Source organism: Bos taurus, chromosome 3, assembly GCF_002263795.3.
Source record: "Bos taurus isolate L1 Dominette 01449 registration number 42190680 breed Hereford chromosome 3, ARS-UCD2.0, whole genome shotgun sequence".
Lineage (NCBI taxonomy): Eukaryota > Metazoa > Chordata > Mammalia > Artiodactyla > Bovidae > Bos > Bos taurus.
The window spans coordinates 113,334,869-113,361,780 of NC_037330.1; the positions used below are offsets into that span (position 1 = coordinate 113,334,869).

Here is a 26,912-nt window from a genome sequence, read left to right on the forward strand (position 1 = left end):
GAGTTTTAAGCCAGCTTTTTCACTCTCCTCTTTCACTCTTATCAAGAGACTCTTTCATCTTCTTCATTGTCTGCCATGAGTGTGGTATCATCTGCATATCTGAGGTTGTCGATATTTCCCGTGGCAATCTTGATTCCAGCTTGTGATTCAAACTGTGTGGCATTTCACATGATGTGCTCTGCATATAAATTAAGTAAGGAGGATGACAATATACAGCTTTGACATGATCATTTCCCAATTTTGAACTAGTCTGTTCTTCCATGTTCAGTTCTAACTGTTGCTTCTAGACCTACACACAGGTTTCTCAGAAGGCAGGTAATGTGGTCTGGTACTCCCATCTCTTTAAGAATTTTCCACAGTTTGTTGTGATCCACAGAATCAAAGCCTTTCAAGTAGTCATGAAGCAGAAGTAGATTTTTTTCAGGAATTCCCTTGCTTTTTCTATGATGAAGTGGATGTTGGTAATTGATCTCTGGTTCCTCTGCCTTTTCTAAATCCAGCTTGTACATCTGGAAGTTTTCAATTCACATATTGTTGAAGGATTTTGAGTATTGCCTTGCTAACATGTGAAATGAGCATGATTGTGCAGTAGTTTGAACATTCTTTGGCATTGTCTTTCTTTGAGGTTGGAGTGTAAACTGAGCTTTTCCAGTCCTGTGGGCCCTTGCTGAGTTTTCCAAATTTTACTGGTGTAATGAGTGCAGCACTTTAGCAGCATCAATTTTAGGATTTGCAATCGCTCAGCTGGAATTCCATCACCTCCAATAGCTTTGTTTATAGTGATTCTTCCTAAGACCTGCTTGACTTCACAGTGCAAGACGTTTTGCTCTCGGTGAGTGACCACACCTTTGTGGTTATCTGATGATTAAGACTTTTCTTGTATAGTTTTGTGTAGGCTCCTCTGTCTGTGAGCTATACCAGGCAAGAAAACGGAGTGAGTTACCATTTCCTACTCCAAGGGACCTTCCGAACCCAACCTAGGGATAGAGTCCATGTGTCTTGTGTCTCCTGCATTTGTAGGAGAATTCTTTACCACTGCACCATCTGGGAAGCCCTGAACATAAACTATAAGATGTAATAAAGATCCAGAATAATGCACACTTCAGTCCCTACACAGAGCCTGCACGGAGGCATGGGGCCCGTCTCTCCTGTCCAAAGTGCAGCAGGCCCTGGAGCCTGGCGTCCTCCGAACCCCACTGTCATTACAAAGAGCTGCCTTTCCAATTGATGATTTAGGTAACAGGAAGTTCTATTCCATGAGGCAGAGAAAGAGTTCTCAAGCAGCCCTTCTGCTGTTGTCTTTAAGGATTCTTCCAGAAGTTTCCATATGAGGTAGCTGTTTGGACAGACTCTCTCCTGAGCAGTGCATGAGGTGTGCAGTATACAACAAGAACAATCCAGGGAGCCACCATGCCCTCCCTGCTGAGAGAAGGCTGTTCTCGTGACGTTATATGTTTCCCTGGATGTGCTCTGTGTTCACTCATGATGAGGAGAAATAGTTTAAAGAGTTCTCAGATAAGGTCACATTCAGCAGAGGTTCTGGTGGGGACTGGGGCAGAGGTGACTCCTCAGCGTTCAGTCCAGCTCCAGAGAACAGGGTTAGCAGAGAGGTAGGAGGTGACCAAGGGAATGGACAGGCACAGCCTTGCTTTGGGTCTTGGATGAAAAACAAGAGAGTGAACTAGAATGTTCCCTAGAGGGAGCAGCAGGTCAGAAGAGTTTTTCCAAGATAAGGGGAGCGGGTAACCGTTCCCTGGGTGAAATCAGAGGTGATGAAACACAGGCATGGAGTTATTCTGTAATGATTAATGTTCAGAGGGCACGCTGCCTTCCAATGACATGCCATTTTGCTTAAGTGACTTGATGATAAGATAAAGATATGCGAACAAATATAGGTGGCACAGCCCCACCAGCGACGGAGCACCTTCTGGTTTGTGCGGAGATGGCCCTGGGACTGCAGCTTCGGCAGCAGGTGCTGGCTGGACTCCTGCTCTGTCTGTGCACCAGGCGATGGGCCGAGGCTGGGAAGGTGCTGGTGGTCCCCATGGAGGGCAGCCACTGGCTCAGCATGCGGGAGGCTGTGAGGGAGCTCCACGCCAGAGGTCACCAGGCAGTGGTCGTTGCTCCGGAGGTGAATATGCACATCAAGGCAGAGGACTTTTTCACCATGAAAACCTACGATATTCCCTACACACAGGACAAATTTGATTCCCTCATGAAGACTCATGTACATATGCTTTTTGAAAGAGTACATTGGGTAACGATGTTTTTGAAAACTATGGCATCTTTGAAAAAAGCGTCTTTACTCTTTGAAAGGTCTTGTGAGGGGCTGCTGTATAATAAGGATCTAATCAGGCACCTGAATGCCAGTTCCTTTGATGTGGTTTTAACGGACCCTGTTCACCCCTGTGGAGCAGTGCTGGCTAAGTACCTGTCCATTCCTGCTGTGTTTTTCTTGCGTTCAGTTCCCTGTGACTTAGATGTTGAGGGCACAGCATGCCCAAACCCTTTCTCTTATGTTCCTCGGTTATTAACAATGAATCCAGACCACATGACATTCTTCCAAAGGGTCAAGAACATGCTCTACCCTCTGAGCCTGAAGTACATTTGCCAGGTTACCTTCACTCCTTATGAACGTATGGCCTCTGAGCTTCTTCAGAGAGATGTGTCACTGGTGGAGATTCTTGCCTCTGGATCCGTGTGGCTGTTCAGAGGAGACTTTGTGATGGACTACCCGCGGCCCATCATGCCCAACATGGTGTTCATTGGGGGCATCAACTGTGCCAACAGGAAACCTTTATCTCAGGTATGTATTGCTGCTTTTGTTCAATCAGTGCTCCTAGTGGAGCACAATCTTTGAATTAAAAAATTTTTAAAAAACTTTTTCACCACACTGCAACCTAAGGCCCTTGCAGTGAAATGGATGGTTCCAATCACTAGACCAACAGGGAATTCCCAAGTGGAACATATTTAAAAAGAACAGCCTACTTCCACGTGCTTACTTAGCTACTGATCTTTCTAAAGATTTCTACCTTGCATTCTCCTTTGAACAGTCTTTGTTGAGACATTATTAAAGTGCTCCAGGAGTGTAGTGTAGGTTTGTGATGGAATTTGAGATGAATGAGAGGCAGGGGTGAAGGTCCATGTTAGGTTTGACAAGGAATGGGGTGGTTTGACCATGACTGTCCTTTCATACAGCCTCTGTTGTAATGTTTGTGCAGTTTTCTCAATCAAGTAGGAGCCAAGAACTTGAGATGTGAATCCACCGTCATGGGCTTTTTGCTTGGGGGTGTTCAATTGGAGGAGGAGAGAATTGGCAAATACATTTATTGTCCTGATAGTTCATCGTGGTTTTGTCTTGGAAATATATTGGGTGTGATCACTGGAGACTTCAACCCCAAAAGGCAGCAGAATTTCAGAGAGGTTGAATAAATAGAGTGGAAGGGAGACAAAACCGGAGATGGAAGTCGGGCTCTCTGTGATCAGAGAGAGGAATAATTGAGCCAAGTTTCTTGAGATGGAGCTATGCTGACCAGAAGTTTTCTGACCAGGAGTTGGGGTCTGGAGTAATGTGGGGGGATGCACAGAGTTGAATGGCGTGTCAGATGGGTGCTCAGCATGGGCAACTGAGGTCCTCAAAGGTTAGTGGTGGGGGCTGGAGAGGAGGTCAAACTGAGCCAAGAGCACAGTGAAGGTGGTGACAGGGATGCTGAGAACTGAGAACAGGAAGGGACCGAGCACATCACCACGCCTACCGCAGCCCAGTCACCAACCCTGCATTTCTATGGTGCAAGCTACAGCTTCCCTCATAGTTTCAGAGTCTGCTTATATTAACCCTGAATTATTGTTGTTGTTGTTCAGTTGCCAAGTTGTGTCCAACTGTTTGTGGCCCCATGGACTGTTGCACACCAAGCTTCCCTGTCCTTCACTATCTCCCGGAGTTTGCTCAAACTCATGTCCATGGAGTCAGTGATGACATTCAGCCATCTCATCCTCTGTATTCCCCTTCTTCTTCTTCCCTAAGTCTTTCCCAGCATCAGGGTCTTCTCCAATGAGTCAGTTCTTCTCATCAAGTGGCCAAAGCACTGGAGCTTCAGTTTTAGCAGCAGTCTTTCCAGGGAATATTCAGGATTGATTTCTCTTAGGATTGACGGGTTTGATTTCCTTGCTGTCCAGGGGAGGCTATGCAGTCTTCTCCAGCACCACAGTTCGAAAGCATCAGCTCTTCAGTGCTCAGGCTTCTTTATGGTCCAACATTCACATCCATATATGACTGCTGGAAAAACCATAGGTTTGACTGTATCAACTTTTGTTGGCAAAGTGATGTCTCTGCTTTTTAATACACAGTCTAGTTTTGTCATAGCTTTTCCTCCAAGGAGCAAGCGTCTTTTGATTTTGTGGCTATAGTCACCATCCACAGTGATTTTGGAGCCCAAGAAAATAAAATCCGTCAGTGTTTCCACTTTCCCCCCATCTATTTGCCATGATCTTAATTTTGAATGCTGAGTTTTAAGCCAGCTTTTTCACTCTCCTCTTTCACTCTTATCAAGAGACTCTTTCATCTTCTTCATTGTCTGCCACGAGTGTGGTATCATCTGCATATCTGAGGTTGTCGATATTTCCCCTGGCAATCTTGATTCCAGCTTGTGATTCAAGCTGTGTGGCATTTCGCATGATGTACTCTATATATAAATTAAATAAGAAGGATGACAATATACAGCTTTGACATGATCATTTCCCAATTTTGAACTAGTTAGCTGTTCCATGTTCAGTTCTAACTGTTGCTTCTGGACCCACACACAAGTTTCTCAGAAGGCAGGTAATGTGGTCTGGTACTCCCATCTCTTTAAGAATTTTCCGCATGGTTGTGATCCACAGAATCAAAGCCTTTCAAGTAGTCATGAAGCAGAAGTAGATTTTTTTCAGGAATTCCCTTGCTTTTTCTATGATGCAGTGGATATTGGTAATTTGATCTCTGGTTCCTCTGCCTTTTCTAAATCCAGCTGTACATCTGGAAGTTTTCAATTCACATATTGTTGAAGGATTTTGAGTATTGCCTTGCTAACATGTGAAATGAGCACAATTGTGCAGTAGTTTGAACATTCTTTGGCATTGTCTTTCTTTGAGGTTGGAGTGTAAACTGAGCTTTTCCAGTCCTGTGGCCCTTGCTGAGTTTTCCAAATTTGCTGGTGTAATGAGTGCAGCACTTTAGCAGCATCAATTTTAGGATTTGCAATCGCTCAGCTGGAATTCCATCACCTCCAATAGCTTTGTTTATAGTGATTCTTCCTAAGACCTGCTTGACTTCACAGTGCAAGACGTTTTGCTCTCGGTGAGTGACCACACCTTTGTGGTTATCTGATGATTAAGACTTTTCTTGTATAGTTTTGTGTAGGCTCCTCTGTCTGTGAGCTATACCAGGCAAGAAAACGGAGTGAGTTACCATTTCCTACTCCAAGGGACCTTCCGAACCCAACCTGGGGATAGAGTCCATGTCTCCTTTGTCTCCTGCATTTGTAGGAGGATTCTTTACCACTGCACCATCTGGGAAGCCCTGAACATAAACTATAAGATGTAATAAAGATCCAGAATAATGCACACTTCAGTCCCTACACAGAGCCTGCACGGAGGCATGGGGCCGGTCTCTCCTGTCCAAAGTGCAGCAGGCCCTGGAGCCTGGCGTCCTCCGAACCCCACTGTCATTACAAAGAGCTGCCTTTCCAATTGATGATTTAGGTAACAGGAAGTTCTACTCCATGAGGCAGAGAAAGAATTCTCAAGCAGCCCTTCTGCTGTTTTCTTTAAGGATTCTTCCAGAAGTTTCCATATGAGGTAGCTGTTTGGACAGACTGTCTCCTGAGCAGTGCATGAGGTGTGCAGTATATAACAAGAACAATCCAGGGAGCCACCATGCCCTCCCTGCTGAGAGAGGGCTGTTCTCGTGATGTTATATGTTTCCCTGGATGTGCTCTGTGTTCACTCATGATGAGGAGAAATAGTTTAAAGAGTTCTCAGATAAGGTCACACGCAACAGCGGTTCTGGGTGGGGACTGGGGCAGAGGTGACTCCTCAGCGTTCAGTCCAGCCCCAGAGAACAGGGTTAGCAGAGAGGTAGGAGGTGACCAACGGAAAGGACAGGCACAGCCTTGCTTTGCGTCTTGGATGAACAAGAGAGTGAACCTGAATGCTCCCCAGACAGAGCAGCAAGTCTTACTTTTTCCCAGGAAAGGGGAGTGGTCTTCCATGGGTGAACACACAAGTGATGAAACACAGGCACGGACTTATTCTGTAAGGATTAATGCAAACAGGGCACACTGCCCTCCAATGACATGCCATTGTTCTCAAGTGACTTGATGACAAGGTATGGAAACAAATATAGGCAGTGCAGGCTGAGCAGAAAGTCAGTAGCTTCTGGTTTGTGCGGAGATGGCTCTGGGACTGCAGCTTCGGCGGCAGGTGCTGGCTGGACTCCTGCTCTGTCTGTGCGTCGGGCGATGGGCTGAGGCTGGGAAGGTGTTGGTGGTCCCCATGGAGGGCAGCCACTGGCTCAGCATGCGGGAGGCTGTGCGGGAGCTCCACGCCAGAGGTCACCAGGCAGTGGTCGTTGCTCCGGAGGTGAACCTGCACATCAAGGCAGAGAACTTTTTTACCGTGAAAGTCTACACCGTTCCCTACACACAGGATGAGTTTGAGTCCATCACGAGGACCCATATTCATGTCTTTTTCCAAAGAGTACATTTTCTAACAATGTTTTGGGAAGCTATGGCAACTTTGAAAAATGTGTCTTTGCTGTTTGAAAGGTCTTGTGAGGCACTATTGCATAACAAGGACTTGATCAGAGACCTGAATGCCAGTTCCTTTGATGTGGTTTTAACAGATCCTTTTAACCCCTGCGGGGCAGTGCTGGCTAAGTACCTGTCCATTCCTGCTGTGTTTTTTTTGCGGCAAATTCCCTGTGACTTAGATGTTGAGGGCACAGCATGCCCAAACCCTTTCTCATATGTTCCCAGGTTGTTAACAAGGAATTCAGACCGCATGACATTCTTCCAAAGGGTCAAGAACATGCTCTACCCTCTGGCCCTGAAGTACATTTGCCAGTTTACCTTCACTCCTTATGAACGTATGGCCTCTGAGCTTCTTCAGAGAGAGGTGTCACTGGGGGAGATTCTTGCCTCTGGATCCGTGTGGCTGTTCAGAGGAGACTTTGTGATGGACTACCCGCGGCCGATCATGCCCAACATGGTGTTCATTGGGGGCATCAACTGTGCCAACAGGAAACCTTTATCTCAGGTGTGTACTGCTGCTTTTGTTCAATCAGTGCTCCTAGTGGAGCACATGTTTTTAAAAAAACTTTAATTCGATGTGCTTCATTATATACTGATCTATCTAAAGATTTCCACCTCTCCTCCTCCCAGCAGTCTTTGGTGAGCTAAATTTGTTGAAGTGTACCAGTAGTTAGTAAAGGTTTGTGATGGTCTTTGAGAAGAATGAAAGGTAAGGCTGAGGTCTGTAATAGGATTGACAAGCCATGTGTGATTCAACCGCGATTGTCCCTTTGAAAAGGAACTGTCGTAAAGGTTGTTCAGCTTTCTCTAGCTGAGGGAAAACAGAGAACATGAGCCATGAATTCCTCCATCAGGGGTTTTTGGTTGAAGGTGTTCAATAGGAGGAAGGAAGATCTGGTAGATTGCATTTGCTGCCCTGATAATTCAGAGTAGTTTTATCTTGGAGGGGATTGAGGTGTGGTCACAGAAGACCTGAACACCAAAAAATCAGAAGTTTTAGAAAAGTGGAATAAATTAATTGTAAGTGAGACAATCCCAGGGAGAGAAGTTGGGTTTTCTGTGATTACAGACAGAAATAAGTGAGAACATTTCTACAGAGATGGAGCTGTGCTGATCAGATGTCTTCTGGCTGGGAGTTGGGGTCTGGAGTAAAATGTAGGGCTGTACAGTTCGGATTCCCCACAGAAGGGTCATCAAGGTGGGACATGGAGGTCATTAAAGGCTAGCTGTAGGGGCTGGAGAGGAGCTAAAACTGAGCCTATGAACATAGTGAAGGTCTGGACAGTGATGCTGAGAACTGAGTCTCAAAGAGGAAAGATTTGTTATGAGGGGGTTGACCACATTTGCAAACCTCCCGTAGCCCAGGTCACCACACCCCAAGTTTTCATGGTGGGAACTATTGTACTCCTAATGGTTTCAGAGTCTTCATATGTTAATCCTGAATATGTGAGTTAAGTGAAATAGGACTCTTGTGGGCAGGATTTGTTTTCTTATCCACTGAATCAACCATCTTTTTTGCCCTCTTTTGTCACATGCACTGAATTTATATTAACTTCCATGATTTAGTTTTCATATTCTGATTTTTACATCTCTTTTCATTAACGTATTTATTATTGCTCAACTCTAACTTCATTTTTCTTTATTGCTCACACTACAAAGTTTTATTCTACTTTATTTCCTCTTCATGCAATGCATTTGTCCAATGATCAAACATGTATGTATCTGTGAGATTTGTAAAAAGTGAAATGTAAGGAGGTGGTGTTCTTTTTAGTTTTTCTATGTGAGTGTATGCCGGGGTCCAGCCCCGGCTGATCCAGGGTATTCGAAGGAGAGATGGCATAGGCGACCTATTTATTTAAATATTTATCAAAGATATAAAGAGTAATAGAATGAGGATAGCTCAGTAGGAAAATTCAGTGGAGAAAAGAGGCTGAGTAGCTTGGTTTACGCGGGAGACCAATAAAACTTCAAGACAAGAAGTTTGCACCACTTATGTAGGCCGCAGGCGTCCTTCCGTTCTCCCGAAGGAGATGAGACACTGAGGCCTCCCCGGTCGGATCTTAGAAGCCCAGGCATAATTAGCAAGCATGGCGGGTTCCACGCTCCAGATGGAGACTCAGCCAGAATTTGGGAGAGAGAGCGACATGGAGAGACCAAGTTGCGGTTAACAAGGCCCGCACTTTATTTTCCAAAGTAGTTTTTATACCTTAAGTTGTGCATAGAGGATAATGGGGGAAGGGGTGGAGTCATGCAAGGACAGCAGTTCCTGGTCCTAATCGAAGCCAGGCTTTCAAACTTATCATATGCAAAAGTTCAGGTGAATTACATCATCTTCTGGCCAGGAGGCCTGTTAACATTTTAAGAAACTTATTTTTCTCTAAAGGTGATTATTCCAAAGTCAGGCACCAGCCTCCAAAAAGGCATTGGACAAAGCTGCATTCCTATAGTGCAAAGGTGAGGTGGGCTCTATCAAGAAAAGAATTAACTCAAGGGTCCAAGGTTACAAACACTGAGGCTACTACTTACATTTCTATACACCCATTATATCAGTCAATACACTGCCAAGGACACAGTAGGTAAGGAGTATGGAGACTTAGCAGCAAACATTGGCCCAATAAGTGAAAAAACCTTTCACCAAAACAATTTCTAATCAGTCTTTTAACTACTCAAAGGAATCTGTGTTTAGACAGTTTAGAACATCTCCTGCCTCTCACAGTTGGGAGGCTCTGAACAATCACATGTGGCCGGAAAAACCTATTCAGGCAGGCTAGAGATTTCCAAAGGAGTTTGTAGGTTGAAACACTGTCACACCCAGGAATTATTAACTGGAACTGTAAGCTAACTCTTTTTTTCAGAGAGAGGTAGTGGGGGACAGCCCCCCGTAAAGTCAGAGGTGTAGGTGAAAGCACAAAGCAGAAAGTAGGCAGACTCTGGTTTTGGGGGTAGATGCTTGAGAATTTCCAGGGGGACTCCTGAGGCTTGATCCCGCCTGCGTATGCCGAGCCTCCTTCCTCATGACCTTTGTCATGGGTGGAGCTCCTCACGCTGGCTCCTGGCAGTGATAGAATTCCAGTTGAGCTATTCCAGATCCTGAAAGATGATGCTGTGGAAAGTCCTGCACTCAATATGCAATATGCACTCAATATGCAATATGCTGGCTCCCGGCAAGTGTATTTTCTAGAATTAACTGCATTGGCTCAAATCTTCACTCCCATTTTCCTAGCTGAATGACCTTGACTGGGTGAGTTAACCATGAAGAAAGTGAAAGTCGCTCAGTCATGTTCGACTCTTTGTGACCCCATGGACTGACTGTACAGTCCATGGAATTTTCCAGGCCAGAATACTGGAGTGGGCAGCCATTCCCTTCTCCAGGGGATCTTCCCAACCCAGGGATTGAACCTAGGTCTCCTGCATTGCAAGCAGATTCTTTACCAGCTGAGCCACAAAAGGGAAGCCCAGAGTTAACCATTCTGACCTTAATATTGTCACTGTGAGCACACAAATATTGTCTATTATCATTACTTAAAATATGCGCAGCAGGAAAAGTTGTGTCATTTGGAGGCATTTAGGTATGTTTCTGCCAAGTGAAAGATCACTTACCCTGAAATTCTCAAACGTTATACATGGTAAGCACACTCTTATCATTTTTGTTCCAACTAAATTGATTTTACTTTGAGATTTTGTCAGTCTTATTTATTTGGTATGTTTTATCCTTAGATGTGACTCCTTTAAATGTTTATGGAAATTTTTTTTCACAATAGGAAAGATAAAATTTGTAATATTTTTGTTCCTTCTCCTTCTTAAGGTTTATGATGGGTTGAAATATTTTATGGGTCCCCTCAAAGAAATAACTTTTGGATTTGCTCATTCTTTTTACTATTTTTGTTTTCTGTTACATTAATTGCAGCTTATTGTTTTTGTTGATGATATCATCTTGTTTCCTTTGTTTTACTTTATAGTTGTTTTTCTAATTTCTTATGTAAGCATTAAGTTCCTTTATGTTTTCTTAATAATGAAGAACTGAAGGTCATAGATAAAACATTCTCCCCATTCCTTAGATTTTGGTATAAACTGCTCTCATTTTCTTTTTTTTAACTTAAATGCATGTTTTTTATTTCTTCTTTGAGTCAGTGAGTATTTTTTAAAAATGAGATTGTTTCCAAACTCCCATATAGTTAACATTTGTTGCATCCATCTTTCTGTTATCTTTTGCAATTATTTTGAATTATAATCAGAGAATGTTTCTTGTGGAGTCACTACTTTAAAAAATGTTAATAGGTTCCTTTATAGTCTAGTACAGAATAGTCCAATGCAAGTCACATACGTAACTGAAAGCTTTTTAGTAGATATATTTAAAAAAAGCAAAAAGAGGGTTAAAATTAATTTTAATTATATATTTTACTGAATCAAATATATAAAAATACTAACCTTTAAACATATACTCAATATAAAAAATTTTCAGGTACTTGTTTGTCTTTGTTTCTTTCAGTTTTATTGAGATATAGTTGACATGCTTCCCTGGAGGTTCAGATGGTAAAGACTCCTCCTGCAGTGCAGGAGACCCGAGTTCCATCCGTGGGTCGGGAAAATCCCTTGGAGAAGGAAATGGCTACCCGCTCCAGTGTTCTTGCCTGGTGAATTCCATGCACAAAGAAGCCTGGTGGGCTACAGTCCATGGGGCTGCAAAGAGTCAGACATGACTGAACAACTCACACTTTTGCTTGTCATTTTCCTGTAGAAGCTTACGGTGGACAGCAGAATGATTTGACTTACCTAGATCATGAGACGTTTACTAAAACAAATTTAGTGGTCACCCGTTATCTCACATAGACAAAAAATTAAAGGAGTTAATGTTGTTAATTCTTTCTGGAGTTATTTCTCCAGTGATCTCCAGTAGCATATTGGGCACCTACCAACCTGAGGAGTTCATCTTTCAGTGTCCTATCTTTTTGCCTTTTCATACTGTTCATGGGGTTCTCAAGGCAAGAATACTGAAGTGGTTTGCCATTCCTCTCTCCAGTGGACCACATTCTGTCCGACCTCTCCACCATGACCCGCAGTCTTGGGTGGCCCCACACAGCATGGCTTAGTTTCACTGAGTCAGACAAGGCTGTGGTCCATGTGATCAGATTGGCTAGTTGTCTGTGATTGTGGTTTCAGTCTGTCTGCCCTCTGATGTCCTCTCTCAGCGCCTACTGTCTTACTTGGGTTTCTCTTACCTTGGACATGGGGTATCTCTTCACGGCTGCTCCAGCAAAGCACAGCTGCCTCCCCTGACCTTGGATGCGGGGTAGCTCCTCGCAGCTGCTCCTGCGCTCAACATTCAGAAAACTAAGATCACGGCATTCTCCCATCACTTCATGGCAAACAGATGGGGAAACAGTGGAAACAGTGGCTTACCTTATTTTTGGGGGGCTTCCAAAATCATTGCAGATGGTGATTGCAGCCATGAAATTAAAAGACACCTTACTCCTTGGAAGGAAAGTTATGACCAACCTAGACAGCATATTAAAAAGCAGAGACATAACTTTGCCAACAAAGGTCCATCTAGTCAAGGCTATGGTTTTTCCAGTAGTCACATATGGATGTGAGAGTTGGACTATAAAGAAAGCTGAGTGCCGAAGAATTGATGGTTTTGAACTGTAGTGTTGAGAATACTCTTGAGAGTCCCTTGGACTGAAAGGAGATCCAACCAGTCCATCCTAAAGGAGATCAGTCCTGGATGTTCATTGGAAGGACTGATGTTGAAGCTGAAACTCTAATACTTTGGCCACCTGATGGGAAGAGCTGACTCATTGGAAAAGACCCTGATTCTGGGAAAGATTGAGGGCAGGAGGAGAAGGGGACGACAGAGGATGAAATGGTTGGATGGCATCACTGACTCAATGGACATGGCTTGGGTAGACTCTGGGAGCTGGTGATGGACAAGGAGGCCTGGCGTGCTGTGGTTCATGGGGTCGCAAAGAGTCAGACATGACTGAGCGACTGAACTGATACTGCTGCTGCTGCTGCTGCTAAGTCGCTTCAGTCGTGTCCGACTCTGTGTGACCCCATAGACGGCAGCCCACCAGGCTCCCCTGTCCCTGGGATTCTCCAGGCAAGAACACTGGAGTCGGTTGCCATTTCCTTCTCCAATGCATGAAAGTGAAAAGTGAAAGTGAACGTTGTTAATTACATCCCTAGTGTTTATTTCTCTTATAGCTCCACATTGCACCCTTAGACTGCCTTCACCCAGTCCCCCTCCCCGCGTCTCCTGCCTCTGGTAGCCACAGATCTGGTTTCTCTCTCTCTGAGTTTCTTGCTTCTTTTTGTAGTATGGTTGGCCTGCAGCACTGTTTGCTCCTATTATGCAACTTAGAGTTTCAATACTTTGATACAGTTAAAATAATCACCACAAGAAACCTAGCTATGGTATTCATCATAGAAATGTATTACATAACTACTGACTGTATTTCACACACTCCTTTCACACCTGTGACATTTATTTTGCAGCCGAAAGTTTGTATTTTAATCCCCCTCAGCCTTCTCTCTCCTCTCACTCTCCTGCTTTTTGTCAACTACCTGTTTGTTCTCTATGAGTCTGTTTCTGTTCACTTGCTTTGCCTTTTCTTTTTCTTGTATAAGTGAAATCATGCAGTATTTGTCTTTCCCTGACTTACTTCACTAAGCGTGATACCCTCTGGGTCCATTCATGTTGTCACAAATGACAAGATTCCTTTCTTTCTTATGGCCGAGCAATATTCAGTAGCCAGTATTTTCGACTGTAGTAAACGAGGCTGCAATGAACATAGGGGTGTATATATCTTTTCTAATTAATGTTTTTTGGGGTATGTTCTGGATAAATACCCAGGAGTGGAGTTGCTGGATGATATGACAGTTTTGTTTTTAACTTTTTGAGAAACCCTGTACTGTTTTCCATAGTGACTGCAACAATTTACATTGCCCACAATACTGCCCTAGAGTTCCCCTTTCTCGACATCCTCGCCAACCGTTGTTATTTATTGTCTTTTTGATAATAGCCATTCTGACAGGTGTGAGGTGATAGTTCATTGTTGTTTGATTTGCATTTCTCTCATGATTAGTGATGTTGAGCATCCTTGCACATGCCTGTTGGCCATTTGTATGTCTTCTCTGGAAACATGTCTCTTTAAGTCTCAGTCCATTTTTAATCATGTTGTTGTTTTTTTTTTTTGGTTGGTATTGACTTGGAGTTCTTTGTGTCTTTTGGATATTAACCTATTATCAGATATATTATTTGCAAATGTCTTCTTCCATTCAGAAAGTGGCCTTTCCCTTTTGTTAGTAATTTTCTTTGCTGTTCAAAAGATTTTAGTTTGATAAAGTCCCATTCGTTTATTTTACTTTTGTCTCTCTTGTCTGAGGAATCATATCCAAAAAAATGTAATAGTAATATTAATAGTAATATTTAAAAAGTTAAAGAGGTTACTGCCTTATGTCTTCTACCCGAAGTTTTATAGCTTTAAGTCTTTAATCTATTTTGAATTTGTTTTTGTTCATAGTGTGAGAGAGCAATCCAGTTTGATTCTTTTGCATGCAGCTGCCAAGTTTTCCCAATACCATTTACTGAAGAGGCTGTCTTTCCCCCATTGTATATTATTACCTCCTTTGTCGTAGATCAGCTGCAGTATAGATCTGAAGTTATTTCTGCCATATATTCTGTTCCACTGATACATGTGTGTTTCTGTAGGACCTTACTGCTTGGATCACTGTAGTTTTGTAGCATAGTTTTAAACCAGGAAGTGTGATTCCTTCAGTTTGACTCTTTTTGAAAAAACTGAAGTATAGTTAATTTGAACAATGTTGTGTTAGTTTCTGTCATACAGCAAAGTTATTGAGATATATATTCTTTTTCATTACAGATTATTACAAGGTATTGAATATAGCTCCCTTTGCTGTACATGCTAAGTCACTTCAGTCGTGTCCGACTCTGTGCGACCCCATAGATGGCAGCCCACCAGGCTCCCCCATCCCTGGGATTCTGTACATAGGAACTTGCTATTTATCTCTTTTATGTATAGTGATATGTAGCTGTTAATCTCAAGATCCTAATTTAACTCTCCCCTCTCTTTCCCTTTTGGTAACCAAAAACTTCTTTTCTATGCCTGTGAGTCTGTTTCTTTTGAAAAATAAGTTTATTTGTATCATTTTTTTAGAGTCCATGTATAAGTGATACCACATGATATGTGTCTTTATCTGATTGTTTCACTTAGTATGATAATCTCTAAGGCCTATCCATGTTGCTGCTCCAGTTCTGTTCTTTTTTCTCAAGATTTTTTTGGTTATTCAGTCTTTTATGCTTCCATATAAATTTTAGAATTATTTTTTCTTGTTCTTTGAAAAATGCCATTGGTGTTTTGATAGATACTGTGTTGAATCTATAGCTTGCCTTGGGTAGTATGGTCACTTTAATAATGTTAATTCTTTTAATCCATGTATCCACAGTGTATCTTTCTATTTGTTTGTGTCATCTTCAATGTCTTTCATCAGTGTCTTATAGTTCCCAGAGTATAGGTCTTTAACCTTCCTATATTTATTCCTAGGTGTTACATTCTTTTTGATATGATTGAAAATAGAATGGTAATATTATTAATAATTTCTTTTCCTGATAGTTCACTCTCAGTGTATAGAAATGCAGTAGATTTCTGTATAATAATTTGGTATGCCTTCAGTCAGTTCAGTTCAGTTCAGTTGCTCAGTAGTCTCCGACTCTTTGCCACCTCATGAATCACAGCACACCAGGCCTCCCTGTCCATCACCAACTCCCGGAGTTCACCCAGACTCATGTCCATCGAGTCGGTGATGCCATCCAGCCATCTCATCCTCTGTCGTCCCCTTCTCCTCCTGCCCCCAATCCCTCCCAGCATCAGAGTCTTTTCCAATGAGTCAACTCTTTGCATGAGGTGGCCAAAGTACTGGAGTTTCAGCTTTAGCATCATTCCTTCCCAAGAAATCCCAGGGCTGATCTCCTTCAGAATGGACTGGTTGGATCTCCTTGCAGTCCAAGGGACTCTCAAGAGTCTTCTCCAACACCACAGTTCAAAAGCATCAATTCTTCAACACTCAGCTTTCTTCACAGTCCAACTCTCACATCCATACATGACCACTGGAAAAACCATGGCCTTGACTAGACGGACCTTTGTTGGCAAAGTAATGTCTCTGCTTTTGAATATGCTATCTAGGTTTGTCATAACTTTCTGTCCAAGGAGTAAGCGTGTTTTAATTTCATGGCTGCCATCACCATCTGCAGTGATTTTGGCCTTAACATTACTGAATTCACTGATGAGTTCTAATAGTTTTTGGTGGTGATTTTAGGATTTTCTATGTGTAGTGCATATCATGTAATCTGTGAAAAGTGACAATTTTACTTCATTCTGTCAACACCAATCGTGGAGCTCATGTCATCCTGCTGGAGGGTGGGTGAGGCCCAGGAGCACTGGTAGGCAATTCTAGGTCCCAGGTGGCTGAGAGCTCAGGAGATTCTAAGGTAGCTGGTCACTAGTGGATGGGTCTGTGTCTCCACTCAATCAGCCCTTTTACATGAGGCACCCTTGTACTGGTGTTGACAGGGTGATGGGTGGGGCTGGGTCCTGATACTATTGATCTAGAGAGAGAGGATTTCAAAATGGCACTAGCCAGCACAGTGGCATCGTTAGAACTGAGCTCCCCCAAAACAGTTGGTGCCCATATTTATATGATCTCTGTCTCCTGCCTCTCTGAGAGGCTGTTTAAGATCAGCAGGTGGGTCTGACCAGGCTCCTTTCTGATTGCTGCTTCTTCCCTGGTCCCTAGAGTATGTGAGATTTTGTGTGCACGCTTTGAGAGTGGAGTCTCTATATCCTACAGCCCCTGGCTCTCCTGAAAGTAAGCCCCACTGGCCTTCCAAGCCCAACATTCTGGAAACCCTTCTTCCCATTTCAGGACCCCCAGGCTAGGAAGCCCAATGTGGGCTCATATCCCTCACTCCTGAGGGAGAACCTCTGCAATACTAATTAACTCCCATTTGTGGATCGTCCACCATGGGGTGTGGGTCTTGATTATACCATATCTTCAGTTCAGTTCAGTCGCTCAGTTATGTCCGACTCTTTGTGACCCCATGGACTGCAGCATGCCAGGCCTCCCTGTCCATCACCAACCCCCAGAGTTTACCCAAACTTGTGTCCATTGAGTCGGTGATGACATCCAACCATCTCATCCTCTGTTGTCCCCTTCTCCTCTTGCCTTCAATCTTCCCCAGCATCAAAGTTTTTTTCAATGAGTCAGTTCTTCGCATCAGGTGGCCAAAGTATTGGAGTTTCGACTTCAACATCAGTCCTTCCAATGAACACTCAGGACTGATCTCCTTTAGGATGGACTGGTTGGATCTCCTTTCAGTCCAAGGGACTCTCAAGAGTCTTCTCCAACACCGCAGTTCAAAAGCATCAATTCTTCGGCTCTCAGCTTTCTTTATAGTCCAACTCTCACAACCATACATGGCTACTGGAAAAACCATAGCCTTGACTAGACGGACCTTTTTTGGAAAAGTAACATCTCTGCTTTTTAATATGCTGTCTAGGTTGGAGAAGGAAATGGCAGCCCACTCCAGTGTTCTTGCCTGGAGAATCCCAGGGACGGGGGAGCCTGGTGGGCTGCTGTCTATGGGGTCGCACAGAGTCGGAAATGACTGAAGTGACCTAGCATAGGTTGGTCATAATTTTCCTTCCAAGGAGTAAGCATCTTTTAATTTCATGGCTGCAGTCATCATCTGCAGTGATTTTGGAGCCCAGAAAAATAAAGTCAGCCACTGTTTCCCCATCTATTTGCCATGAAGTGAAAGTGAAAGTCACTCAGTTATGTCCAACTCTTTGTGACCCCATGGACTATACAGTTCATGGAATTCTCCAGGCCAGAATACTGCGTGGGTAGCCTTTCCCTTCTTCAGGGGATCTTCCCAACCCAGGGATCGAATCCAGGTCTCCTGCATTGCAGGTGGATTCTTTATCAGCTGAGCCACCAGGGAAGCCCAAGAATACTGGAGTAGGTAGCCTATCCCTTCTCCAGTGGGTCTTCTGAACCCCGGAATTGAACCAGAGTCTCTACAAATCTTGTGGTTCCTTCTTTATATACTTAGTTGTGGAAGATCTTTTCAGCTAGTCTTTGGTGTTTCACATCAGTATTTGCTCTATAAGTTGTAATATTGGTGAGCCTGTAAGAGGAAATGAGCCCAAGGTCTTCCCAGTCCAACATCTTGGCCAGTTTCCTCAATATAAAATTATTGAGATACTTCAGAATTAAAAATTTCATACTAATTCCTCAAGACCTGGTATGTCTTTTATACATACAGCACATAGCAATTTGGACTCTACACATTCCTGGTACTCAATACTCGTACATAGTCAGTGGCTACTATGTGAGACAGCATACGATCAGTGTTTGTAAACATTCCATATGTAAACCTAAAGAGGTATATTTAAATTTTTCTATTAAGAAAAGCTCAGTGTGCCCAATTCAGAAAATAATACCTAAAAATATACCCCCATTTAACTGAATTTTTCTCAAATTACATTTGGAAGTTTTACTAGTTTTCCTTTAAATATATAGCTTTTAGATTGTTGCACATAGGTTTATGACTGTTGTGTTTTCTTCATAAAATTTTCTTTTTAATGCTTAATTGTGGTAAAACATCCCTAACATAAGATTTACCATTTTAACCACATTTAAGTGTACAGTTTGCTGCTGCTGCCGCTAAGTCACTTCAGTCATGTCCGACTCTGTGCGACCCCAGTACGGCAGCCCACCAGGCTCCCCTGTCCCTGGGATTCTCCAGGCAAGAACACTGGAGTGGGTTGCCATTTCCTTCTCCAATGCATGAAAGTGAAAAGTGAAAGCGAAGTCGCTCAGTCGTGTCTGACTCTTAGCGACCCCATGGACTGCAGCCCACTAGGCTCCTCCATCCATGGGACTTTCCAAGCAAGAGTACTGGAGTGGGGTGCCATTGCCTTCTCCGAGTGTGCAGTTTAGTAGTGTTAATTACAGTCATATTGTTGTGCAACCAATTTCCATAACTCTTCGTCTTGAAAAACTGAAACTCTACCCCTTAAACTATATCTCTCCATTTCTCCCACCTCACAGTCCCTGGAAACCACCATTTTACTTTCTGTGTCTATGAATTTGAGCGCTCTAGATACCTAATATAAGTGGAATTGTACAATATTTTTCTTTTTGCTACTGGCCTTTTCACTTGGCATCATGTTCTCTGGATTCATTCATGTTGTCATATATATTCTTAGAATTTCTTTCCTTTTTAAGGCTGAAATATATTTCATTGTATAAATGAGGCACAGTTTGCTTATCTGTTTATCTGCCAATGAACATGGTTGGCTTTCACCTTTAGGCTATTGGGGATAATGCTGCTGAACATGGATGTACAAATCCCTCTTTAAGACTCTGTTTTCGATGCTTTTGTGCATGTACTAAGAAGTGGAATGGCTGGATCATCTGGTATTTAAGTTTTTGAGGAGCTGCCATTCTGTTTTGACAGTGGCTACAGCAATTTACATTCCCATCAACAGTACACGAGGGTTCCAATTTTTCCACATTTTTTCCTTGTTTTCTGTTTTGTTTGTTTTATGATTGCCATCATAATGGTGTGAGGAGACATCTCATTGTAGCTTTGATCTGCATTTCCCTAATGATTATGTTAAGCATCTTTTCAATGCTTATTGGTTATTTGCACATATTCTTTTGAGAAATGTCTAAGTTGTTTGTCTATTTTGAATCAGGTCTTTTTGCCGATGTTGAGTTCCATGAGTTCTCCATATATTCTGGATGTTAATCCTGTATCAAACATATTTGTAAATGTTTTCTTTCACTCTATGGTGTGCCTTTTTGGTTTTGGCTTCTCTGGTGGCTCAGATAGTAAAGAATCTGCCTGCAATTCGGGAGACTGGGATTCGATCCCTGGGTTGGAAAGATCCCCTGGGGAAGGGCATGGCAACCCACTCCAGTATTCTTGCCTGGAGAATCCCCTGGACAGAGGAGCCTGGTGGGCTACCGTCCATGGGGGTCACAAAGAGTCGGACACGACTGAGAAACTAATACAAGAAGTTCATACATAAACGCTTATATCTGTATCTTAAGTTTGAATGTATTCTAGCAACTCTGTGCTTTCACTCTGTTGTTAATATCATTTGATGCACACATTTAAAATTTTTTCATGAAGTCCAATTTTTAATTTTTATTAGCTATTCTTTGGTGTAATTTCAAGAAATCTTTGCCAAATGTTGTGTTGTCTTCTCATATGTCTAGTTTGAAGAGTTTTATAGCTCTGGTCTTACATTTAGGTCTTTGATTTTGAGTTGAACTTACATGTGGCATTGGGCTTCCCTGGTGGCTCAGTGGTAAAGGATATGCCTGTCAATGCAGCAGACACAGGTTCAATCTCTGGGTCAGGAAGATCCCTGGAGAAGGGAATGGCAACCCACTCTAGTATTCTTCCCTAGGAAATTCCATGAACAGAAGAGCCTGGTGGGGTTTCAAAAGAGTCTGACACGAATTAGCAATTAAACAAATATAAAATAATATATGGCGTTAGTAAGAGTCCAATTTCATTGCTTACATTCAGACACCCAGTTTTCCCAGCACCATTTGTTGAAAAGATGGTCCCTACTGAATACTGGGGAGAAGGCAATGGCACCCCACTCCAGTACTCTTGCCTGGAAAATCCCATGGGCGGAGGAGCCTGGAGGGCTGCAGTCCATGGGGTCACTGAGGGTCGGACACAACTGAGCGACTTCACTTTCACTTTTCACCTTCATGCATTAGAGAAGGAAATGGCAACCCACTCCAGTGTTCTTGCCTGGAGAATCCCAGGGACTGGGAAGCCTGGTGCACTGCCGTCTATGGGGTTGCAGAGTTGGACACGACCGAAGTGACTTAGCAGCAGCAGCATTGAATATTGTGCAGCCTTGCCCAAAATAACTTGACCATATATGTGAAGTCTATCTGGATTTAAAAGTTGTTTGAGAGCATTGATCTGATAGGAGTCACTCCTATTAGAAAACAGAAATGCTTCTAGGTGAATTTTTTGGGTCATATTACAAATTTCAGTGAGATTTGACTTGGTCTATCGTTTTTATCTATACCTTAATTTGGTGCAAAATCAAGAGTTAGAGTGTTCATTCTTCCCAGGAATGATGTTGTATGCCTCTTCATTTATTTTATTCTAGTATAGATTTAAAGCTCTAACTGGACCAGAGAAAATACCATCAGTTTCCAATCCCCCAAGTGCACTGTGCCTTAGTTGGCTTAGTATATGTGTTACTTTGAATGGCAAGGATGGGACAGCCGATCACATTTTTGCTGGTCTAGGGCTGGGCAGCCAAAGAAGCCCTCCCACATCGTCCCCAGGGCAGACGGGACACGGAGATGCCGTATCCTGCTGAGCACACGTGAGCATCAGTCTCTGTAGCAGGGCCGCCTCGTGGGCCCGAGATGCAAGCAGTTGCAGAGGCCCCGCCTCAGAAGGGTCCCACAAATTCAGGAACCCCTCTGTTTTGGAGGAATCTATCCTTATCAGGACTCAACACTGTAACTGACCTTGGAGAAAAATGTGAACATAAACAATAAGATATAATAAAAGCCCAGATTAAGGTACACCCCAATCCCTAAACAGAGTAGCAGAAGACTGACGCCTTCAGCATCAGAAGAGGATTCAGAGAGACAGGTTGGGGGCAAGGGACAGCTCCCTGATGTCCAGGGTGTGCAGATCTTCGGGACTTGTGCTTTCTGACCCCACTGTGTCATTGCTAAGTGTTGCCTTGCCCATCGATGCTTTAGATAACAGCAACTCTTATTCCAGGAAGTTAATACAGATGTTTCAAACATCACTTCTGTTGTCTTCATCAGGAATTTCATCAGATATTTCCATATACGACAGCTCCTCCAACAGACTCTCCCCCTAAACAGTGGAAGAGGTGTCTCAGTGTGGAAGAGGAACAAAAAGACAATCAGGTTCCCTCCTGCTGAGAGAAAGCTGTCTCAGCGATGTTGTATGTTTCCCTGGAAGTGAACAATGAAGGGCTCCTTGTTCGCCCATCAATCAGGGGAAAGAGTTTAAAGAGTTCTCAGATAAGGTCACATGCACCAGAGGTTTTGGGTGGGGACTGGGACAGAGGTGACTTCTGAGAGTTCAGTCCAGCCCTGTAGAGTGTGCTTAGCAGAGAGGCAGAAGGTGATCAAAGGGAATGTGCCCGCGCAGCCTTGCTTTGGAAATTGGATGACAAACATTTCAGTGACCTAGAATGCTCCCTACCGGGAGCAGCAGAGTCAGAGGAGATTTTCCAAGAGAAGGGAGGAAGGGACTTTCCTAGGGTGAAATCAGAGGTGATGAAACCCAGGCATGGACTTATCCTGTAATGATTAATGTATGGGTGGCAAACTGCCCTCCAGTGCCATGCCATTTTGCTTAAGTGACTTGATGATAAGATAAAGGGAACAAATATAGGTGGCATAGCTCAACCGGAGACTCAGTAGCTTTTGGTTTGTGTGGAGATGGCCCTGGGACTGCAGCTTCCGTGGCAGGTGCTGGCTGGACTCCTGCTCTGTCTGTGCATCAAGCGATAACCAAGTCTGAGAATATGCTGGGGGTCCCCATGGAGGGCAGCCACTCGCTTAAGCATGCAGGGAGGCCATTAATGAGCTCCAGGCCCAAGGCCACCGAGCAGTGGTTGTTCCTCTGCAGGTGAATATACACACCCAGGCAGAGCGCTTTTTCACCACGAAAATCTATGCGATTCCTGACACACAGGAAGAATATGATTCTCTCATGGGGGGTCATGTTCATCTGCTTTTTGAAAGAGGATGTTTTTTAGCACTGTTTCTGGGAGCTACGGTGTCTGTAACGACTGTTTGCTCTCTGTAAGGTCTTTTAAGGTATTCCAAGGACCTGATCAGGCACTCGAATGCCAGTCCCTTTGATGCAGTTTTAAGGGACCCTATGTACTGCCGCGGGGCTGTCTTGCCAATCCAGTTCACAGCAAGAACTGTTCTGCTGTATCTCACTCGCGCAATGTTTGTTGAACCTGTGGTAGGCAAGGCGCGAGCTAAGAGGCTGGAATAAGACTCAAGAAGCCGTGGAAACTGCAGACACGTTTCTTCTCTCCTGGCTGGCACAGCAGCCGTAGCAGCAGACACAGTATATTGTCTCCTCTCGTGGCTGACCCGACGGACACAGCCATGAGGCTTTAGGTGGAGCTCAGTCAGGTACACCGCACAAAGTAGCCCAGGACCAAGCAAGTACCTCCTGAGGCGCATGCTCAGTGCTAGACAACGCGCTTAGCTGTTCAGTTCAGTTCAGTTCTCTCGCTCAGTCATGTCCGATTCTTTGCGACCCCACGGACTGCAGCAGGCCAGGCCTCCCTGTCCATCACCAACTCCCGGAGCTTACTCAAACTCGTGTCCATCAGGTCGGTGATGCCAGCCAACCATCTCATCCTCTGTCTCCCCCTTCTCTTGCCCTCAATCTTTCCCAGCATCAGGGTCTTTTCCAGTGAGTCACCTCTTTGTACCAGGTGGCCAAAGTATTGGAGTTTCAGCTTCAGCAGCAGTCCTTCCTGAACGTGCCATCCTGGCTGATTAGCTGTTTTCCCCACAGGGGCTGGCTAAGTACCTGTTGATTTCTGCTGTATTTATTTATTCATTTATTGTGTTCCCTCTGTGTGACTTAGATGTTGAGGGCACAGTATGCCCAAACCCTTTCTCATGCATTCCTAGGTTGTTAACAATGAATTCAGACCGCATGACATTCTTCCAAAGGGTCAAGAGCATGCTCTACCCTCTGAGCCTGAAGTACATTTGCCAGGTTACCTTCACTCCTTATGCACGTATGGCCTCTGAGCTTCTTCAGAGAGAGGTGTCGCTGGGGGAGATTCTTGCCTCTGGATCCGTGTGGCTGTTCAGAGAAGACTTTGTGATGGACTATCCACGGCCCATCATGCCCAACATGGTGTTCACTGGGGGCATCAACTGTGCCAACAGGAAACCATTATCTCAGGTCTGTACTGCTGCTTTTATTCAATCAGTGTTCCAAGTGGAGCACATGTTTTTAAAATTAATTAATTAATTACTTTTGTTTTTTTTTGCCATGTTGCAGTGCCTGTGGGATCCTAGTTCCTCAACCAGGATTTGAACCTGGGCCCTTGGCAACGATGGCTTGAGTCCTAACCACTGGCTTGCCTGGGAGTTCCCAAGTGAAACATACTTTTTATAAATATCTTACTTCCAGGTGCTTAATATATATTGATCTTTCTAAAAGTTCCTACCTCACATTCTCCTTCTAACAGTCTCTGTTGTGAATTGTTAAAGTGCCTGCAGTAGTGTGGTAAAGTTTGTGATGGTCTTTGAGAGGAGTGACAGTCAGGGATGAGGGTCTGCAATAGGACTGATAAGCGATGGTGTTTGTTATTCGCCTGTGATTGCCCTTTTTTGTAGGCACTGTTGTAACCATTGTCCGATTTTCTCCAGCTGAGTAGGAAGGAGCACGTTTGTTGAGCTGAGAATCCATCCATCAGGAGTTTTTGCCTGAGAGTGTTCCGTAGAAGGAGGAAAGAATAGCAGATGGCATTTGTTGAACTGATACTGGTTTTGTCTTGGAAAGGATTGTGGTTGCAGGAGACCTAAACACCAAAAAGAATCTGAAATTTCAGAGAGGTAGAGTAAGTGGAAGAGAGATAATACCGGAGAGAGAAGTCGAGGTCTCCGTGATCAGAGAAAGGAATAATTGAGCCCAACTTCTCAGAGATGGAGCTGTGCTGACCAGAAGTCTTCTGGCCAGGACTTGGTGTCTGGAGTAAAATGTGGTGATGTACGGGGCTGGATTGCGTGTCATATAGGTCTTCGAGGTGGGACACTGAGGTCATCAAAAAGGAGTGGTGGGGGCTGGAAGGAGGTAAACTGTGAATGCAGTGAAGGTGGGGGCAGTGATGCTGAGAACTGAGTCTCAAAGTGGGAAGATTTGACCTCACCTCCAAGTCTGCCCCGGCCCTGACCACTCCACTCCAAGTTTCCATCATGGGAACTACGGCTTTCCTCACAGTTTCACAGTCTTCTCAGGTTAACTCTGGATATTTGGGATTAATTGAAATAGGACTCTTGGGGGCAGGATTTGTTTCTTAATCCACTGAGTTAGCCGTTTGTTTGTTTTTTTGCTGACCTTGTGTCTCATGTACTTAATTTATATTAACTTCCATGACTTTAGGTCTCTTATAGCTTTTGTATTCTTCAATTGTGGGAGATCTTTTTATTGCTGATTCAGTGTCATTACTGGTAATTGGTTTGTTAATATTTTCTATTTCTTCCTGGTTCAGTCTTGGGATGTAGTCCATTTCTAAGAATCTGTCCATGTCTTCTAATTGTTCATTTTATTGGCATATAACTGTTCACAGTAATCTCTTATGATCCTTTATATGTTTTGTGTGTTTCTTGGGACTTCATCTTTCTCATTTTGGCTTTTATTTACCTGGACTTCCTTTCTTCTTGATGACTCTGACTGAAAGTTTATCAACTTTATTTTTTCAAAGAATCAGTTCTTTGTTTCATTGATCTTTTAAATTTCTGGCTTAAGCTTTACGATTTTTTTTCTTTATATTCTTCTGGATTTTGGTTATTCTTTTTAGTTACTTTGGGTGTAAGTTTAGGTTATTTCAGATTTTTCTTATTTCATGATCTATGCTTTTATGGCTAAAAACGTTCCTTTTAGAACTACTTATACTGTTTCCCATAGATTTTGGATTATCACGTTTTCATTTTTATTTGTCTTGAGGTATTTCTTTAATTTTTTCAATGACCCAGTGACTGTAACACATTGTTTTGCCTCCATGCGTTTCTCCAGCTTTTTTTGTAGTTCAGTTTTAGTTTCATAACATCATGGTTGGAAAAGGTGTTTGATGTGATTTCAGTATTCTTGAGTGTAGTGACACTTGATCTGTGTGATTTACCAAGACTGATATACCATGTACACTTGAAAAGAATGTGTGTTTTGCTGCTTTTGATGGAATGTTTTGCGTATATCTATTAAGCCTAACTGGTCTAATGTGTTGTTTAGGACCAGTGTTTCCGTATTGGTTTTCTGTCTGAATGCTGTGTCCATTGATGTATGTGGGATTTTAAATCACCCTAATATTGTTGTTTACTGTCACTTTGTCTTTTTATGTCTGTTAATACTTGCCATTTGTATTTAAGTGCTCCTATGTTGAGGCCACATATGTCTGCATATGTTTCTAATGGTGGCCCACTGGTAGGTTAATCTGGATCCTGGAGTCCCTGTCTGTAGAGCCCAGGTTTCCTGGAGCTGGTGTCAGTCTGCTGGAGGGTGGGGTGAGGTCCAGGGGTGTCCTGAGCTCGTGCTGGTGCACTGGTAGGTAAGTCCAGGTCCTGGGCACTGTGGTGCACGGGGCCTGGTCCTGGGCCTTCTGGTGGATGGGGCCAGGTCCCAGGTGGCTTGTTCTCAGAGGGTTAATGCAGCTGCCTACTAATGGATGGCTCTGTGTCTCCACTTAACTAGCTACTTGGCCTGGAGTATCCTAGTACTAGTGCTGACTAACTGATGGGTGAGGCTGTGTCCCGATGTTAATAAGGTAGAGGATGATCCAAACGGCACTTGCTGGCACAGTATCATTGTGACTGAAGCTCTCCAGAATTGCCCATTGGCTTTAGAGGAATCCATCCATAACAGGACTTAGGTCTGTAACTGATCTTGGAGAAAAATCTGAACATAAACTCCAAGATGTAATAAAGGCCCAGATAAGTAAAGGCCCCAGTCCCTAAATAGAGTAGTGAAAGACTGGCACCTTTAGCAGCATAAAAGGAATTCAGAGACCCTCCTCTGAGGCCAGGGGATGGCTCCCTCCTGTCCTATGGCGTGTAGATCGTGAGGGCTGGCCCTAACTGACGCCACTGTGTCATCGCTAAGAGTTCTCTTGCCCACTGGAACTTTCAGTTCAGTTCAGTTGCTCAGTCGTGTCAGAATCTTCATGAGCCCATGGGCCACAGCACTCTAGACCTCCCTGTCTATTACCAACTCCCGGAGTTTACTCAAACTCATCTCCATTGAGTGGGTGATGCCGTCCAACC

The 26,912-nt window shown here is 43.6% G+C and overlaps 3 protein-coding genes across 3 annotated transcripts in view; all 3 read left to right on the forward strand.

Annotated features, from left to right (window-relative positions):
- The window catches only part of UGT1A6 (UDP glucuronosyltransferase 1 family, polypeptide A6), a 123,001-nt gene that overhangs the window by 33,339 nt on the left and 62,750 nt on the right, over positions 1-26,912 (forward strand). The gene's annotated exons all lie outside the window — the stretch shown is intronic.
- Positions 1,924-2,875, forward strand: LOC100848668 (UDP-glucuronosyltransferase 1A3-like). Its single transcript, XM_059885227.1, has one exon. It carries the CDS (start codon positions 1,943-1,945, stop codon positions 2,858-2,860), a length of 918 nt encoding a protein of 305 aa, XP_059741210.1. The 5' UTR covers positions 1,924-1,942; the 3' UTR covers positions 2,861-2,875.
- The window catches only part of LOC132344951 (UDP-glucuronosyltransferase 1A3-like), a 77,666-nt gene continuing 57,153 nt past the window's right edge, over positions 6,400-26,912 (forward strand). Inside the window, exon 1 of the mRNA XM_059885228.1 lies at positions 6,400-10,411. Within this exon, the coding sequence (XP_059741211.1) occupies positions 6,427-7,356 (930 nt within the window). The 5' untranslated portion in view covers positions 6,400-6,426 and the 3' untranslated portion in view covers positions 7,357-10,411. The remainder of the gene's footprint in view (positions 10,412-26,912) is intronic.

Excerpts from the sequence above, each read along its gene's own strand:
- LOC100848668 (XM_059885227.1), top strand. The coding sequence starts at position 1,943 with ATGGCCCTGGGACTGCAGCTTCGGCAGCAGGTGCTGGCTGGACTCCTG.